Genomic DNA, 19,431 nt, shown 5'->3' with positions numbered 1-19,431 from the left:
GCCAGTGAGAGGTGACATACATCTTTATCCAAAGGATTCCATGAATTAAAATGCAGATGTTGACATACTGCAAAGAAGTCACAAAATCCATTATAGCTAAGGCTCATAAGTAGAATTTAAATTGAATGATGCAATTCTGTAGATCTTACACTGGAGTGAAACCAAATGGTTTAACTATGTAAGTATTATACTGAAATGTGATTTCTGCCAGTATTGTTCATCACCAGGGAACAATGGAACCCTGGGGACAGGAAACTAGAACAGTTAACGCGAACAAGGCATGACATCCCAGCCCTTCTTGTACGGACTTCTTCTCATCTAAACTTTCATTCAGGGGCACCCGGGTGGCTCAGTGGTTTAAGTATCTGCCTTCAGCTCAGCTCATGATTCCAGGGCCCTGGGATGGAGCCTTGCTTAGGGCTCCCTGCTCAGCAGGAAGTCTGCTTCTCCCTCTCTCTGCTCCCTCCCCCCAACTCATGTTCTCTCTCTCTCTCAAATAAATAAATAAAATCTTAAAAAAATAAAATAAAATAAACTTTTATTCATTCGACATTTCACAAGATGTTAGGCACAAACCAAAATAAATCCCGTAATAAATCCCTTAAAGAATTTGCAATCTAGCAGGGTAGAAAAAAACAAACATGTGGAAGCTCTAAAATCAAGCAATCTCAACTAGAGCTTAGAGGATGGACAGGCAGCATCTAGATAGAGGTGCCGGGCTCTCTTGAAGAAGCTAACAGTGACCCTGGAGGATAGATGGCACCCTCCAGCAGACAGAAATCACGGGAAGTAGGATAGCCTAAGTAAGGGGGTACAGAGAGAAGAACGTGTACTCAGGGAACAACAACATTATCATCTGGGGACCGGGTGTGGCATGTGAAGGCTGGGAAGGATAGCTAAGTCTTCCATTAGACTACACCTCAAGGACAGAGCACTTTTCTTTTCCCCCCATCCCATATTACCTAAGACCCAATTCTTTACTTCAGGTAGGCTCGAAGTCATATTTACTAAATAAATAAGAAAATTAACCCAGAGAGGAAAAAAAATGAAATCTATTCAACTCACTTTGAAGTTGTTGCTGCTATGGGTCTTCTGGTTTTCCTACTCATTTGAGTTACAGTAGAACCCTACACATCCTTGGTTATGGATAGACTTTGTATTATCTCACTGATGACATAGGAGCACATATAGGAAGTGCATGTGGCCAAGAGTGGGTAAGGGTGGCGTGTGTGTGTGTGTGTTGTGTGTGTGTGTGTGTGTGTGTGTGTGTGTAAATCTGCAAATCAGGAGGCTGAAGAAAGTTGTTGGGCCTAATACCTTGTGAACGTTAGAAAAAGGAGAAGACTGATCTATAAATCAATTATACTGGTGCTGTAATCCCAAATGCAGAGTTAATTCTCTTGTGATATAATTCCAGAAAGCTATCAGTACCTAGAAATACAAGTGTTTTATAGTTTGATTTTTAGAAATACATCCAGGAAATATTTAAAAATTATTTTTAATTGACCATGATGCAGTTGCAGCACAGTATCATGTAAGAAAAAACATACTGCATCAGGAGTTGAGAGACCTAATTCTGCTCTGCCACTAACTTGCTTGATGTTCCTGAGCCTCCCAACAGGAAGGAGGGCAAGGAGCAGAGTTGAGCTGAATCTATGAATGTGGTCACGACCCTGATCTCTCCTGGTACCCACGTGGATCTCCTCAGATCTTTACTTTCTGCACTTACATCTGCTGCTAAAATGTAGATCCTCTTCATCACTTTTACCAACCTTTTGGTTAATGATATCTAAGGTACCTTCAGTTTCTAAAATGTCCTCTGGTTCTTTTTTATGATGTCATCTTTAGGTCTGAGGTCAGAGCCTTGAGAAAAGCATTTTCTTAAAAGTGAATCTAGCGACACACAGTTTCCAAAGGCCATTTTTAAAAGCATTGGTCATTAGCAAAATGTAATTAGCAGTTAAGGGTTAGAATACAGAAATCAAACATTTCAAGAACCCAGGGATTGCCAAATCGTAGAACATGCATTTTTCTTATATATATTTTATTAGTCATCATAAGTCCCTTAAAATCATATATAAACACTTTTATATATGTATCCAAATGCTTCCATACACACATATGGTCTAAAATAATACTATAAAGACAAAAGGAGAGCCATTTATGGACCTTAATCAAAGATCTAAAGCCCACTACTTTAAATGCAGTAGCACCTATAGCTACAAGCTTTATGTTTACAAGTTAGTGTGAATTTCACCCTTGCATTTTTATTAAGGACACATGTCTAGTAAAGGCATTAGCCTTTTGATTCCTACATATCAATATTTAGGGAATTATTTAGGCTAATAAATGGCTACTCTTCACAGAGCTCTAATGTTCTTCCCTGACGCAGATATCTGGTTCTCTTTAGCATTTAAATAGTTTATTTTTATAATTCTGTATTATTTTTTAAATATATACTCAGGTATACCCTTATATGCAGACTAATATACATACACTCACTCTAAATAAATATCCAAGAAGACGTATATCTAATATGGGCAGGAGAGATAGAGAGGTAGGTCATCCATTTATAAACAATTATGTTTATAAACCATTAAGGACACTTAACACCTAGCCACTATGAGGGAAAACCTCACCATTAGAACAGATCAATGTTGAGAGTTTACCGTACATTTTGAGTTATTTTCCCTCCATTCCAGTCCACCCTTGCCAACAACAGAAACCAAATGACATGACTAGGTGACATCAGCTCTCAATACTTGTGATCAGCAAATTAAAAATCTATGATGACTGACACACTCCTCTGTCACCATGATCTAAAAGCAATCGCACTAAAAGCAAGATCTGTTTTTGCACAAATGGGGCAGAAAAAAAAAAGAGAGAGAGAGAGAATTGGGAGTCTTACTGCACCAAACATGAATGATTAGTCTGTAATGCAATGCTGACGTTAATTTTTAAGAAGAAAGGTAGTAAGCAGCTTACTAGAATGTAGTATAAAAAGAAATGTCGCATTAGGACCCGGGGCTAAATGTGAATCAGCAGCAAATTCTGTTTGCCTGATGAGCAGCTCATTGACCTTGCCTTACACCCACCAATCAAGGCTTCCTGTTAGCCCTGGGCAATCTTCAAGCAAACTTAATGAAATAGTTATACATGTAAGAAATTTAAGCCCAAGTCTGAGACAGTAACACTGATTTTCTAATAGCGAGGGTGTGATGCTCTCCTCTGCGCCACCCAGGGCCCAGTACAGAAACTTATTAATGAACATTCTCCTAGAGAGCATAGTTATTACCCTCCACCAGTGTGCAGACTGACAGTGCTCCAGAGTACAGCATTCACAGCAACTTCCCCCAAATTTTATCCCCAAGTTACTGCATACTGGAATTTGTTTTTCGTTAAAAAAAAAAAAAAAAAAAAAAGAAGAAGAAGAAGGAGGAGGAGGAGGAGCGAGAGGAGGAGGAGGAGGTCCATAAGATCTTCACGTCTTGATTCTTTAATAATAAAGCCATTTCAGAGCCCAGGAGTATTGCAGTGAGTGCGTCTCATGTGGCAGCCCCTCACCCCCAGCCTGCCGGAACGTGTGCAAGTGAAACCTAGGAATCTGTCTTACCTGTAATCTGACTCTGTCCTTGTGGATTAAAAGGACTTGGTGCAGAGTTCAGGGAGGGCCGTGGGTTCTGAGGCGGGACACCTACTCTCATACTGGGATGAGGAATGCGCCCTAAATCACTGAGGCGGTCAGAGAACAAACTAGGTTTAGAGTCATCAAGCTTCTGTCTGTGCCCTGGAAACAGCAAATCATAAAATAAAAGCATATTAATTAGCTGAACAATTGACCATACTAAATAGATATGTGAACATACATACTGGGGGGTTAAGCCAAGGAACCATCAATACTGATATTTATAATGAAGTGTCTCTATAATGCCTTCTATCGCAAGTGGTTTTATAAGCATCATCTGGTGGCAAGCATTCCTACTCCTCTGTCCTATGAATGGAGAGCCGAGGGTCCCAGATGGTGACTCGGGAGTTGAGTGCCAGCAGCGAGGCCAGGATGCCGGAACTCAGGAGAGACTCTCTGGGTGCCTCCTCTAACCCTCTTGGCGATGGTGGGAAAGGTGATTGTGTACTGGGATGTGTCTGCCTGTTTCACGAAGGAAGAAATTTCCCCAAAGTTCAAAGAGTCTGTGTACGTCACACATATTCTCTCAAAACTGGGGCAGAAACAGAGACAAACACATTTGTCAAAGGGAAATTTCCACAATGATATAACTGACTTTTTTTTTTATTACAACTATACCTTACTGTGACTGCTTTCTGAAAAATTAAAACTCAAACCTTTAAACCCCTTTAAGAGGAAAAATATGGAAATATAGTGAAGGAAACTCAAATTCTCAAGAGGAATCTGGATATTTTGTGATACCCCAAAACCTAAAAGCACATAAATAAACTATGTTAAATCAGAGAAAATGCTTTTTTAATTTTAAATCTAGTACTATGATTCTGTATAAGAAATAGAAAAATACCATTTGGGTTACCATGTGAATGTGAGAATCCATTATTAAAAAACAAAAAAACCTTGTCTCTCTTCCAGTTTATTCAAGTCTAAAATCTAAGGAAGTTCTAGATTTTAAAGAAATATGCAAATTACAATATAAAGAAGGTTCAAAGGCTTTTTGAAAATCATGAAATCATTCTGAGCAGAGTACAGTGTTGTCTTGGTGCAAGTATAACAGAAAAACATCTGAATATTGGTGCTACATAAGTTAAGTGCACACCTGTGGAGTGCCAGAGTGGTGAATGAGTACGATAATGCCTCATATGTGAACAGAAATACACTGTAGATTCCTTCTTCCATATTCTGTACCAGAATGAGGCCCTAGTCTGTCACCGCAACATACTGTAACTGAAGCTGATTCAAAGAGCCACTAAGGGGCACCTGGGTAGCTCAGTCAGTTAAGCGTCTGACTCTTGAGTCATGATCTCAGGGTCATGAGATTGAGGCCTGCCTCAGACTCCGTGCTGGTGAAGCCTGCTTGAGACTTTCTCCCTCTCCCTCTGCCCCTCCCCTCTCCTCTCGAACAGGTGTGCATATACACGCCCTCTCTTTAAAAAACAAGAGCCATTAAGATGATGACTGGAATCAGAATTTGCCTTCTGAAGAAAAAATCAGGGAAATCAGGATTATTATCCATAAAAAAAAAAGAAAAAATAATGGAAGGAGGATTATTAAGAGCCTTTGACAGTGAGGAGGTATATTCTATGAGTATCAAGAACACCTCATCCTCCTCTCAGTACAGGACAAGAGCAATCTATCAGGAGAGGGTTAAGGTGAACATTAGAATTTCCCAGCTATAAGCTGTCTTCATAAGACAGATTCCTTATTTTATTTGCCCCAAAATGTATTTTCCTGTCTCCTTTTTCATTGCCTACCCAGCCCAAAGAAAACAGACAGGAAGCCAAGGCTTGGAAATATGAGCGTAGCTGTCTCCGCAGCCAAACATGTTCCAAATAGGTCCATTAACTGAAATGCGCCCACCACCCTATTTCCTGCCAGCATCAGTTTGGGGCATCTGCTGGAACTAGGAACTGAGATCAGGAGAAAAGTTACCAAGCGAATTCATTGTTTTTTATGCTGTTTTCCCCATTGTTTAGGACTTCTTAACCAGATTATGAATAGATTTTGGAACTTTCCGCAGTCTTTAGAGATTGCCCCAAACAGCTCCCAACCCGCAGCCAGCAAGATGGTCATAGACAAAGCAACTAGGGCCGGCAGAGGTGAAACAGCAAGCCTGTGGTCTTTAGCCATCAGCAAGCTCAGCCTGGATGGTATATGGTTCCCGTCCTAGCTAACGAAGTTGCCCAAAATATCCATATCGACAGAAACACCTGTGCAGGGCCAAGGCTGGTTTTCAGCATGAGCAGAAGTAGCAGCGAGGATTCAATTACAACTTTAATAGCTCACCCACTACCCTAAACAAACTTCCGCTGATGCATCTTGCTATGTCTAACTAGTTTCACAATTAGGGAATTACAGAGTACTTGTCACAGTTAGATCCGTGGATTCTGTTCCCCATATACATAGAAAAGAAAAAAAACATTGCTGTGGTGTTGATACAGCTGTAAACATTAACAAGAAAGCTTATGGAATTGTCCCTGGAAGTTATTTTTTTTAATAGGCCATATTTTTGGAATGTCAGATTCCCTGAGGACTAAGGAGAGGACTACATGAGCCTGCATGGTTCCTTTAAACACTGGGACTTTATGTGGGCTATGGGTCACAAGAAAACTTAATAAAGCCTTGCCTCTGCTTTCTACAGCCTTTTCATTGGGTTTTCACAGAGACTGGATGAGATATGAGCTCAGCATATGGATGGGTGAGTACCCTTGCCATTTCCTCTTAGCACAGTGCTTTAGGGGAGCCACAAGAGGCTGTAGGCAAGAATAAAGGACTTGAAACAGCACTGATAAGGATGAAAAAATGTAAGAGCAGGTGAAATTTTAAAAGCCTCAATGACCTTATGGAAACTACCTTCAAACAGGAGCTACCAAGTACCTACAGACACCTAGAGTAACTCAGAGAATATCTATCTGCGGTTGCGTACGTATAAAAAGAGGTATGCGTTTTTCCTTGTAGATGTCTGCCCCTTCATAGCCAGCACCACAACCACAACAAAATTCTTACGGTACAATGAAGAACAGAAGCTGAAAGGGTTCTTCATCTTTCAACCATGACAAACACCAGCTACCGCTAAACCACATCAGGGTTAGCATGAGAGTGATGGGCTGAAAGAAGACCTACTTAAATCCTCCATACTCAAGTACTCCCTTAAGAGACCGAGAACATGGAAGACAAGGGCACAACAGAGTTAAATCCAAGACTCTGCAATGGTACAGGGAGAACTGAACCTCATCCGAAGGGCCGAAGACTGTGTCTTCCAAACAGGAGGAAGGTATAAAGAATGGGAAACTTATTTCCTGGAGCAGTGGCTCTTCTACTCCAGCTGGATTAGGAAATCCTCCAGGGAGCTTTGAAAAATATAGACGTCCAGACCCCACCTCGGCTCAGTTAAATCAAAATCTCTGGCAAGTGGGTCCCAAGGAGTTATTTTGTAAAAGCTTACTTATTAGCACAGGATCTGATGTGCAGCCAAGGCAAAGGACCACTGCCCAAGATGATCTCACAGTCATGTACTTGATGCCACCTGTTCATGCTAGTGACTCCCCCATCTCTGAGGTAAGCCCTCACCTCTGTCCTGAGTTCCAGGTCTGTAGGTCCCGCTGCCTACTGAACTCTCCTCTGGGATGTCTAAGACATCTTAAATGCAGTATATTAAAAACAAAATTCTTGACTCTTCTTGCCAGAGAACCCTATTCCTCTCCAGGAGTACCCTCATTTGAGTAAGTGGCACCAGCCACTCATTCACGGAAGCCAAAAACCTAGACATTTTCCTTGATTTCCCCTTATCTGTCACTCCCCACATTCAACCTATTACCAAGCCTTATCATTTCCATCTCAAAAGTGTATCTCAAAGCCATTCAGTTCCCTCACTTCTATTCTCTAGTCTAGGACCCCATCATCTCTCTCTTGGGCATCTGACAATGTCTTCTTACAGTTTCCCATCTCAGAACCTCTCTGTATTCCCAAAATGCTCTCCTCCTATTTCTCTGTTAGGTCCACCCCTTCGACCTCAGAGTGAACACCACCTCCTATGATAGGCCTTGCCTGCCTACTATACCCAGAGCAGGTTTCCTCCTTCTCGAGCACAGCCTCCGTGTATTTTTTTTATGGCTATTACCACAATCTGTAGTTCTGTTGTGTATTTATTTGTCTCTCCTGCAAAACAAAAACCCCATGAAGATAAGTGCTCTATCTTGCTTAAAGTTGTATCCTTACAACTTAGTTTAGTGCCTGCTATAGGGTAGCTGCTCAACAAAGATTTATGCAATGAATGATTGAATGAATATTCCCCTCTTTTAGACCAATGTCTCTTGGAAAGTAAATTTTCAGGCCCAGGATGTCATAGGATAATGTTATCTTCTCCCCCCCCCCCCCAAAAAAAAACCTCTTCTCTTATTTGGCCATCCAGTGAATCCAGCAGGCAAAGCGTTACTTTAGAGACCAGTCCTTATTGGTGTTTGCTAAGAAATGTCCCTGAAGGACATTTATTTAAGTGAATGCTGAATTGCTTGCTTGCTTTCTGAAAGAGCCCTCTCTATAATTCTTTAGCATTGTTGCAAGTTATTCAGAATCAGAGAGCTGAAAAGGGCAACAGGAATCATTTTGACTCTAAATTTCAGAGCAGTGTATTTCTTTTATGAATGAGGACCCTGAATCCTTGAGAGGGGAAGTGACTTGCCCAAAGTCACATAGTCAGTGGCAGAACTAGAACTCAGGGTTTCTGATGGCTAGCCCCGGGCCCTTTTCCTTCCCACTGCCAACCAGCTTATTTTAGATTATAACCACTGCAGCACCAGGAAAAAATCATGGTCAAGAGTGAATTTAATATGGGAAGGAAAAAAAAGTAATTTTCAGAAGAAATTTCTTTCAAGAAGTTGAGTGTATTTGGCTGAATATGACTTTTGTTGCAATAAACTCAGGGGCACGAGAAGAAAGCATGATCAAAAGGTCACAGCATTCACACATCCTTAAGAGCAAAGACGCATGTGGAAAAGTTAGGTCCCTAAACAAGAGTGCAGCTGAGTGCAGTTGATTGTCCCATCCCTTCTGACCCCACTCTCATCGTACAAGGGCACCGCATTTATAAGGCAAGCTCGGGATCCTGCCATTAGGATCTCTGCTTAAAAGATCACGCATCTGAAAGCAGTAGGTGAAGACCTAGAAACTGTGCTATGTGAACTACGAAAACAAACTTGCCTCTGTAATGGGACCCATTTTGCCCATTTCTATAAAAGTTAACTGAGAACTGCCTAACAACCATGGAAAGCTGTGTGGGCCCCCAGCCAGATCTTCACACTCTATGCACTGTACTCAATGCATGATGCACTGCACCAGTTAGAGCACTCCTCCTGAAGGACGCCAAGAAGCGCTTCCAAAAGAGTGTACTTTCAGAAAAAAGGCAACTTCACAAAGAGGGCACTCTATCACAGCAAGCTCACTCTCACGGGGCATAGTCAAGTCATTTCACCAATCGCTAGGGCACGAGGTTTGGCAGCTCGCCTTTTGACATCAGTATTTTAAATTGATTTTAAGCACTCACTTCTCTTACTGGGTATCTACTTCCCTCCTGGGTATCATGATAATACAATTTTAAAATAAAATAACTAAAGCTAAAAGGCAGATCTGCAATGGACCGTCAATGAGGAACCAATACCAAGTCTACATCTGGGTCCGTTAGGCCAGCTAGCGTGGGCATGTGCGGGGCATCTTCCTAAACATTGCAAGGAGGAGGGGAGAGAAACTATTCCAGATAACATCCTTGTCCCGCAGCAGTTCACAGTCTAGTAAGAGAAGAAAGACAAGCAAATGTAACTGAATAAAGCTACGATGAGGGCAATCACTAAAATGCTTAGGTTTGGGAGATCAATTGAGGAAATATGAATACGGACTATTTTAAAGTATTAAGGAAGTAATGCTTTTTGCGATTATATAAGAATATGCCCTTATTTTTTACCCATATATATTTACCATATATATTTACCCATATATATATTTAGGGGTAAATGTCACAATGTCTGGTATTTGCTTTAAAACATTTCAGCAGCGGCATCTCGATGGCTCAGTAGTTGAGCATCTGCCTTTGGCTCAGGGTGTGATCCCGGGGCCCCCCCACAGGGAGCTTGCTTGTCCCTCTGCCTGTGTCTCTGCCTCTCCCTGTGTGTGTCTCGTGAATAAATAAATAAAATCTTTTAAAAAAATAAAATAAAAAAATGCAATATTCCAGCAAAATAACAGATGAAGCAAATATAGCAAAATGTCATTAGTTATAAAATAAGGCGATGTGTATATGGGATTTTATTGAATATAATCTCTTTTAATATGTTTGGAATTTTTCATAATAAAAGAAAAACTTTTAAAAAAACACACACACAATAAACTGCTCTAGGAAGAACTGATATTGACTAATAGGAAAGAGGAAGTCCTCACGGATGATGAGATCATCATGTCCTAGAATGTTGAGTAGAATTCTGATAAGTAGAGAAGAAAGGAGGAGAGCTAGCTAGAGAACAAATGACAGAAACATGATAATAAATATCGTGTGAGACAAGACAGTGTTGAACACATACGTGATATGAATCTCAACAGAAGCACGCTATTCTTCAAATCACTTGACGTCTCTAGTTTTGCAACTACACATTAGTTCTTCTAAACTATACAATATATATGGGAACTCGGCCTTTTAAGACACATCTTTTTTTTAATCCCAACTATTGAAAAGATACTCTGGCAACCCAAGAGCCTCCTCTGCCAGGCACTCAGGCTTGCCTGGAGGAAGGGGTGACCCTGGGAAGATGTTAGCTAATTTTGTTGTCAACAAGTGTGTGGGAGGAGAGCTGGTCCAATACTCTAGGCCTCAGGCCACAGGAGAGACTCGTTTAAGATGTTCTGACAATGATCCTTGGAGTAAAAAAGAAAGAGTTGCCATTTTTCAGAGGAAATTGGTCATAGAGCAACAGAGCTGCTATTCCGTAGTAGTTCTGGAAAAACAACAACAAAAAAATGAAGCCTTGGTTCTAATCTCTCTACGCTAAAATTGGTACACGAAGGAGTGTCTGCAGGGAGGGGCTCGGGAACAGGTGGACTAATTTTTTTTTTTTTTTAAGATTTTATTTATTTATTCATGATAGTCACACAGAGAGAGACAGAGAGGCAGAGACACAGGCAGAGGGAGAAGCAGGCTCCATGCTGGGAGCCCGACGTGGGATTCGATCCCGGGTCTCCAAGATCGCGCCCCGGGCCAAAGGCAGGCACCAAACCGCTGCGCCACCCAGGGATCCCTTTTTTTTTTTTTTAAAGATTTTATTTACAGGTGGACTAATTTTAAAGCCCAAATTCTACTCCAAATGAAATTACTTGGCATTCTACTACTAAGGATGGGTCTTAGTTCACCTCAAAGAATCTGATTTAGATGGTTTCCAGCAAAAGCAACATAACAGGAGAGATTACACAGACTCCAGGGAGTTCTTAAGGGAGCCATGCAAAGTTGGGATCCAAATGCTTTGTAACTGTTGAGGCTCCAGACTGAAAACCCTGATTTTCTGCATTCCTACGTATGTGTGAAAATGGAAATACCACGAAGAAAAGTGAAACTCCTCTCTGTTTACATTCAGATGACTACATTTCACTGGTGGTTTGTGAACGTCTAAAAATCAAAGACCATACTCTTGTGATGCTTATAATGTTTAGTTAAGCCCTCTGCCTCTCCCTGACATACCCTGCCCCCACTACAAACAGTCCCAACCAGCTTCTCCTCTAATTTCCTTATTTCCATTAATACCACCACTTTCTACTCTCCAGGACACAAAATCCAACCCAGGTATACCTTTGCCACCTCCCTTTCCTGAACCCCAGCCTCCGGGTTAAGGCCATTCCTAGTTTCCAAAGGGATAGGCCCTCATTTTCTCCAGTCCCACCAGAATCACTCCTAATCTCTCACTTGTGGCTAATACACCAGGGAAAGCAGTCTGGATTAAATGAAAGGACACCAACTAGCTGTATGGCCAACCACAGGAAAAGATTTAAAGGAGCCCTCTGGGCCTACCAAAAGTAAAGGGTTCATTTCCATAATTTCTAAAGTTTTTTCAGCCCCTAAATCCTAACATTACTCATCTGCTCAAAACCTTTCAACTATAAAAAAAAAAAAAAAAAAAAACCCTTTCAACTATCTAACACTGTCTATTGAATTGAACAGAGCTCCCTGAGCCCAGCATGGAAAACAAAGACTTGGAAAGACCTAGAAAATATGGTCCAAATGTACGTTATCACTCTCATTTCAGATGGCTACAAACTGTACAGCTCCCCACCTATGTTCTACTCACACTGGACTATCATAGTTCTTCAGAGAGCCCCTGTGCCTTTGCACAAGCTGTCTCCTCCACTAATAATACCCTCACCCCATCATCTCCATTTGGCCATCACACTGTCCTGGTCTCTTCTGTCTCTAGGGCCTCAGTGAGCCCTCTGGTTTCCATCTCAGCAAGCTGAAAGCCGCTACCATTATTTTTTTGTACAACATGTAGTTATACTTAAGTGTAGTAGGCATTCAGTAAGCATTAGCTGACTCTGAATGGATATAAAATATTTATATAGAATTTCAAACCCTATTATCTTAGATTCTCCTGGACTTGACTGTGAACCCCTTGAGGATGGGTGTCATGTCTCATGTCTAACACATAATTTAGAGCCTAGGTACAAAGAAGGCACACAACAAATGTTTATTGAATTAATAAATAAGAACACTGATAACTTTAGAATTACCTCTCCTTTTATCCAGTAAAAGAAAGGAGGAGAAGAAAGAAAAAAAAAAAAAAAAAGAGCTAGTCATTGGGAAACATTTCCCACAGTAAAATTGATGAGTCTATATTCTTTGCTGGGAAAGGCTGCTGAGTCATCTTTTTTCCTAAGTATGGGCTGTCTGGTTCAGGTCAAAAACTATTTCTGGACTAGAACAGTAAAGTGGACTAAGAAATTGCCTTCATGCTGAAGAAACCTCTAGTCCTCGGGAGCCACTAGAAGCCATGCAACATGACATGTGCGTGGGGCCCCAGAGCTCACAAAAGACAGCTCATGAGAGGAGACAGCCGTAGAGCCATATTAGTGTGTGGCTTCAGACAGAGGACCACAGATCATAAACAAATCTCCTTCCAGGAGATTCTTCTCTGATGGCATTTCAAAAATGAACTAACAGAGCGTCTCTCTAAGGGCCCTTCTTAATATATAAACCAATTTCTAAAGGAAAAAAAATCATAATCACTTCCACATATCTTCAAGAGCCCCCTTTCAGCCCTTGAACAGAGTCAGGCATGTAGAATTCAGAGTTTATCGAGGAAGAAGAGAGGAAGAACAATTTCACCCAAGAGAGGTCTGAAGCCTTCCAGTCTCTTGGGTAAAAACATAATTATGGGAAGAAAAAAAACATAATCTACTCAAGAGACATAATTACATAGTTAAGCCATAGACTCCATAGAAATATTCTAGGAACTCCAGTTTGTAGGAAAAAAAAATGTTAAAAACTGAATTTGCTTTCTTTTAATAACAAAAGGCGCCAGTTTAGATGAGTGAGCAAAAAGTTCACTCTCCCAAACCCATTTTTTAAATGCAACTGGACCCATGAGCGAGATCACTGAGGGACAGCCTACTCCAAAATTTGGGCTTATAAAGGTTCAAGAATTCAAGATTTTTCAATAAATATATAAATAAAAGAATTGTGAAATATTAACATGCATGTATCGTAACTGCGAGTTCCTTTATAGCTTTTAGATTTCAGGCAGTGGCAAATCACGACCATCAAAGACTGAAGGGGCTATCAGGCTATGCCAGGATCAGTCACACATCAGGGAATAGCTTCCAAAAAACATATGCTTAGAGTGTAATCCTTTTTCTTGAAATAATGGACTCAAAAAAAACTTGAGACATCTAAAGAAAAAGAAACTCACGGGATGCAAGAAGAAAAAAAGGCTTAAAAAAATTTTTTAAAGAAAGACCAGATGAAAATATAATGGAAACACACAAGGGGAGACATAATACTTTTTGCAAGTTGGGGAAAAAAAGAGCTCCCGGAGAACCTGGCTGACTTCACTGCAGCACCGCTCCCGTGTCCTAAAACACCCCTCATTTCCTCGGCCCCTTTACGTCCACATTCTCTGGCCCTGAACGGTTCCAATCCCACTGTCCTTGACTTATTCGCCTGTCATTTCCGAGGGATGATCTTTCCCTCTTCACTCCCATTTCAAAGTAAGGTTACACGAGTGAGAATTTTTCAGAGCTGGAAGAGAAGAGAGATTCCCAGGCCACATTCTTCACTTGAGAAAAGTAACCGATGCCCAGGAAAAAAAATTCTGTGACTTGTGTGAAATCGTGGAGGTAGGCAGTGACCCTGGAAGCTAGTCCCCTGACCTGTCTCAGTCCTCCTCTACCTCCAAGGAAAGGAAGGGGCGGGGGAGCAGAGAAGAAAAGGCCCAAAAAGGACAGTAAGAAAAAGCAGAGAAGCTTACTTCTGAGAGAGTTCATTACAATTATACCCCATCTGCCCAACTCTGTTTCATCACCACACGTCTTGTCGTCCAACTAATGACAACCCAACATCCACAACCATCCTGGGCCATCTGAAACTGCATCTCTCATCTCCCTTCAGTTTCTGGGAAACGAACAAAAGATCTCTATGTTTACACCCCACACACACTCAAAAAGTTAGTAAAATTTGACTGTTACACTTCTGAAAACATTTCCTTTGCCTTCTTTTACTATACGAAGCTTCAGACACCCCAGTTTTGTGCCACGAGCATCTGCAGAGATCCCATTGAGAGATGTAAAGATTTTTTTTTTTTTAATGATAACGTTTTAAGCAGTGGACATGGTAGTTTCCACAGCCGAACAAAAAGCATCACTGTTTATTTGCCAATAACCCTGCTAAACATGGATGGCATTATTATTCAAAGAGGCCAGTGACAACCAGCCTACAGACTGTCACGCAATTCCTGGATCCTGTCGGGCTGCCCTTAGCATGCAATCGTCCCTGTTTCCCTTTCATTATTATGGTTTCAGACATACGTTATATAACCGTATGTGTGTCCAAAGCAGAGGGGGAAAAAAAACAGTACGCAGAAATAATTAAAAGTGCGAAGGGCTCCTCTCTTGACACATGCCGCGACAGAAGCAGAGCATCATTTTCAATTTTCCCAGCTCTGTAACAGGAAGAAAACGTTAAAAAGTAATAACCAAGGAAAAACTTAGCCAGCTCCCGCGGCCCGGTCTTGCTGTGCTGAATGGCAGTGAAGATCATAGAGGAAATAAAAAGAAAAAGACAGAAGAAGAAAGGGGAGGGGGAATTTCTTGGCTTCAACTGGACCGAGTCCAGCTGGCAAGAAGAGGTGGTTTTCTTAACGCTTGCAAAACCTGATTACTTTTTTAAAGGAATGAAGAAGAAGGAGATGTAAACACAGCCATTAAACCAGATTTAAGGTACTTAGCTTTAATCTAGTCTAAGACCTCTCTGATTGTCTGCTGCTCGGCAGTTCTCGGCTCGCTAGACATTAATATGGGCAAGTCAGGGTCTTCTGAACGGCGATGGCTGTCAGCTGAGCTCTGTGGTTACCCTCTCAGGTCAGGCATGGAAGGAACAGTGGCTTAAGCAATAATGGATGGATGTCTGCTGTGTGCTGTGTCTGTCAGAAGTCTGTTTTACTACATTAAAGGGCTATTGTGTTTATATCTACACAACAGGTCTTAAACAGATTGTTTAAACATGATTAAACAGGAGATGTCTTTGAAATAAGCCCCCTAATAAAATTCAGATGAGCAGGGAACTGAAAATGCCATCGACGATGACGATATATATACTTAAAAAAAAAAAAAAAAAAGATCCTTTCTTTCTAAGCTGCAAGGGTAACATGATATAAACTGCAAAATAAAACGGTTAACAAGTTAAATTCAAAGGATCCCCTCCTACCCAAGTACCGCTTTCCAATGGAATAGCGCTCATCCACCTGTCCACCCACCCCTCCTTAATGCTCTTGCACCATTTACTAGAGTCTTGATAGACAGATAATTGCTTTACTCAGCCTCGGGAAATGAAAGGAGTCTATTGTGTTAATCCCGGTATTCTTATCTTCTGTGAACTCTGAATAAGAACTGAGAACTCTACCTCTTCATTCCAAAACTCCTGGAGTTCACTCACATTCAGATCTGCTAAAGTGTTCTTACATTCCAGGCTGTCACAAAAGGTGCCAAGTATTTTGAGTAGGATCAAGTTATTGTTATATAAAAGGGAATCGAAAGGAGTGCTAAATGGAGTTTAGAGATAGCAAGATTTAACCTTTTTTGTGTGTGTGTGAGGCACAGATGAGAAAAATGCATTCTTTTCAATCCAAAGGAAGTGAGTTGGTGCTCATTTTCAGGCTACCTCAAGTGAAGAACACTATTGAGACACCAGCTTAATAGTCTATTTTTTTTGAATATCAAAAAAAAAAATCCCTTCGGGTGATTAAAATTAAAACTTTTTTGTTTTTCAAAAGCAAGTGCAGTGTTAAGTTTTAAGAATTTCTGTCTGCTAGCTTCATGCTGAATTATTTAATCAATGACAGTTTGGTGAATTCTTCTGCCCTTTCCACATAATACATGTATACTGGTATCTCTATCATGAAACTACTGAGTATATGGCGATACTATGGAGTTCTGGATCTCTTTCATATAATTGGGAACGTTGTCCTCTAGAGACCAAAGATGCTTTATATTCTGTTTATACCATGACACTACAACCCCTCTGACTAGGAACTCACCTTTCCTTGCAACATGGTATTCTTATGTATCAGCCTAATTATATCCCTTTGTTTTTGGTTGTTTGTTCTGTTTTTTCAAAATGGCACATGCTCAAGAATCCATGGCACTCACTGGAAAAGAAGTAGTACAATCTGAAAAGTGGTGTAACCAATAAAAGCACATCACCTTTGATCCTTTCTCCTCTGAGTCCTAGCTCCTTAACAGGCCTTTCCCTGAGAATATTCACAGAAAGGATATCCTTTCTGCTCTCAGGATAGGGTCTTCCCAAGAATTAACTGGCCTAATGGCTCAAAAAAATCCTACTAACAACCCAGGAAATTGAACACTAAAACTCTACTCAAGAGAACTGATGATTGCCCAATATATAGTAAGAAAAACACCACAGGCCTCATCAGGAGATGTGGGTCCACCACAAATGGTTAGATTGTGAACTTCTCAGGTACAGAACCTTCTTATCTGTAAAATAACAGACTATCTAACTTCCAGTTCTAAGAATCAATGATGCTCTGGATACCTCACCTTCACTCTGGGCTACAGAGAGAGAGAGAGAGAGAATTAGTGAACTTAAAAAAAGTTCACTAAAAGACCTAGCCTCTATGTGACTGAAAAGGAGAATCTCATAGCTAAATCTGGGCTTGACTACACAAGGAGCAGAAAACCTGCTGTCTGTTCCTAGATTTGCCACTAACTTGGTTGTGGAGCTGTGGGCAAATAATCTATCATCTCTGTGACTCAACTTCCTCCCATGACTCAAACTTCCTCATATGTCAAATGAGGATCAAAGTATGTGCATCACAGGAATATTGCCAAGATGAAATGAAATTGATAGAGGTGAGAACATCTTATGCAGGTAAAGCCACTCTGCAAATATGATCTCCATAGATCAATTAAAATCTCCTATGCACCATGAACTATGCTGAATCAGGGGGCGAACAATATACTAAGAGAGGCATCAGATAAGCAAATAATTACAGTAATGTGATAAACACCATCATCAAAGACTGAACAAAGCCAGAGGGGAGCCAATGAACAAATGCTTAATTTCCAAGGGTGGCCAGAGAGGGCTTATAGAAGAGATGGCATCTAAGGATAAGTAGAACGCAGTCAAGCAAATGTAGAAAAGAAAAGAAAAAAAAAAAACAAAAAAAGATACTCCAAGCAGAAGGAACAGGAAGTGCAAAGACAAAAAGATCTAAAAAGGGTAGAATGAAACAATTTGGCATGGCTGGAGCTCAGCTACCAGGGGTGTGGGTGGGAGGCAGGTGCACAGATCAGATGCTGAAAGGCCTTGTCCACCATGCCACAAAGTCTGAACTTCATCCTGTAAGTAACAGGGAACCACTGAGGTATTTTAGGCACGGGGTGTGCCATGAGCTGATTTACAGTTTAGGAGGACCCATCTACGTATGGGGGTAAACAGATCTAGAAGGGAGTGCAATTAGGGGCATTAAGCCAGTGAGGAAATTACATCTGTGTTACAGGCCAGGAGATAACAGTGAGAGTGGGAACCAAGCTAAAGCAGTGCTAATGGGTACAAGGGAACGGTGCACAGATCCAGACAACAGAATAATCAGATGTAACAAGGAAGGGAGAGAGTATGAGTCTCGGGTTTCTGATCTGGTCACCTGGGTGAACTGTGGGGCCCTCAAAACTAGTAAAATCGAAAGGGTCCCTATGTGAGTAGAGAAGTGTGGCTGAAGTGGAGGTGGGGACCCCCAGACATGTGTGGGACATCAGTTTGAGGTGCCCACAGGACATATTCAGCCCTTTCTGAGCCAAGTCACAAGTCAGACTGTGGTTCTGTATTTACCACTTGTACAGGTCAAGGAATAAGCAAAATTTGTTGTGGTCTAAATATTGCATGGGGGAAGCCAAAATCAGAGCCAACCTCAGAGATGAAGGAGAGCAGAAGAAAACCTGAACCCATAGCAAAAAATCTCTCTAATTAACTGTCTTTCCCAGCCTATCTTCTTATCCCAGCTCCTTCCTGATTCCCAGGGAGCAGCATATTTGAGCACTTCTCATCGTGCCATTTGCACTCCAGTGAGGTATGGAAACAAAATAAAATAAACGCAATCCCTCATCTCTACCCTTCCCCCACACACACACACACACACACCCTTGCTCACTCCCGTGGTCCATCAGAAAGTAACAAACCCTGAAGAATCTACACGGGGATGGAAAAAAAGAAGCCATCTGTTATGGATGGAGATATGGCAGGGATCCAATGCAAACAGCACGAGTGATATCATTTATAGAACAGCAACCTGACTAATAAAAGGACTTTAAAGTCTGAGCCACCAAGTTGGGCTGAAGGTTTTTAGACCTTTTCCTTTTCCCTATATAAAAACTGAACTCCAGAGGTTGCTAAAATCTAAAACAATTTAGAATTCCCCTTGAAGAAATACGATGATCACCTCTACTGGTTTTGTAATGGGCTTATTTTCTATAAATTCAAAATTAGACCCTTAGCTATTCTGTAATCTTATGTACCAGTTCACAGTATAAATGTTCATTCCTTAATCTTAATCTGAAAACAGACTTCAATATGCAATTAAGAAGTTAATTCCATTACCTGATCTACTTTGTTCGACCGAATTACATTCAACTGAGTATCTACAATGAGCAAAAACATCGGTACTAGCACAGCTCCAGCAGAAGTCAGAAACTACAGAACTTAAAAAAAAAAAAAAAGACAGAATTGTACTAGAGAAAACAGCATTGGAATTTATTTAGCCCCTAACATAGAAGAGGTCCTAGACTAGCAGAGAAGATAGATTGACAGGTGAGGCTGAGGTACTTTGCTAAAACTCAAGCTGAAGCACCGGGCCATGCTAAAACTTCCATCAGCAGACCCGCAAAGAGAGCCAGAGTCAAGGGGGAGGGCTTGGAGGGCTTTTTATGACAAAAATAAAAGAAATTTAGTGTTAAGTCTCCTGAAACTCACCATCTATCCACCTAGAATTTCA

At 41.0% G+C, this 19,431-nt stretch overlaps 1 protein-coding gene across 12 annotated transcripts in view; it reads right to left on the bottom strand.

The window, feature by feature from the left end:
- RUNX2 (RUNX family transcription factor 2) overlaps positions 1-19,431 on the bottom strand; it is a 326,346-nt gene that overhangs the window by 159,393 nt on the left and 147,522 nt on the right. For 11 of the 12 annotated variants that reach the window (XR_005367770.1, XR_005367771.1, XM_038554219.1 and 8 more), the window contains exon 6: positions 3,614-3,787. The exons of the other annotated variant lie outside the window; for it this stretch is intronic. Coding sequence is in view for 9 of the 11 variants with exons in the window: in XM_038554219.1 (XP_038410147.1) it covers positions 3,614-3,787 (174 nt within the window). In the remaining 2 variants the exon portion in view is untranslated. The remainder of the gene's footprint in view (positions 1-3,613; positions 3,788-19,431) is intronic. 12 annotated transcript variants of the gene reach the window in all.

Source organism: Canis lupus, chromosome 12 (assembly GCF_011100685.1).
Source record: "Canis lupus familiaris isolate Mischka breed German Shepherd chromosome 12, alternate assembly UU_Cfam_GSD_1.0, whole genome shotgun sequence".
NCBI lineage: Eukaryota > Metazoa > Chordata > Mammalia > Carnivora > Canidae > Canis > Canis lupus.
The sequence above is the reverse complement of the archived record's forward strand: the minus strand, read 5'-3'. Positions and strand labels throughout refer to the sequence as shown.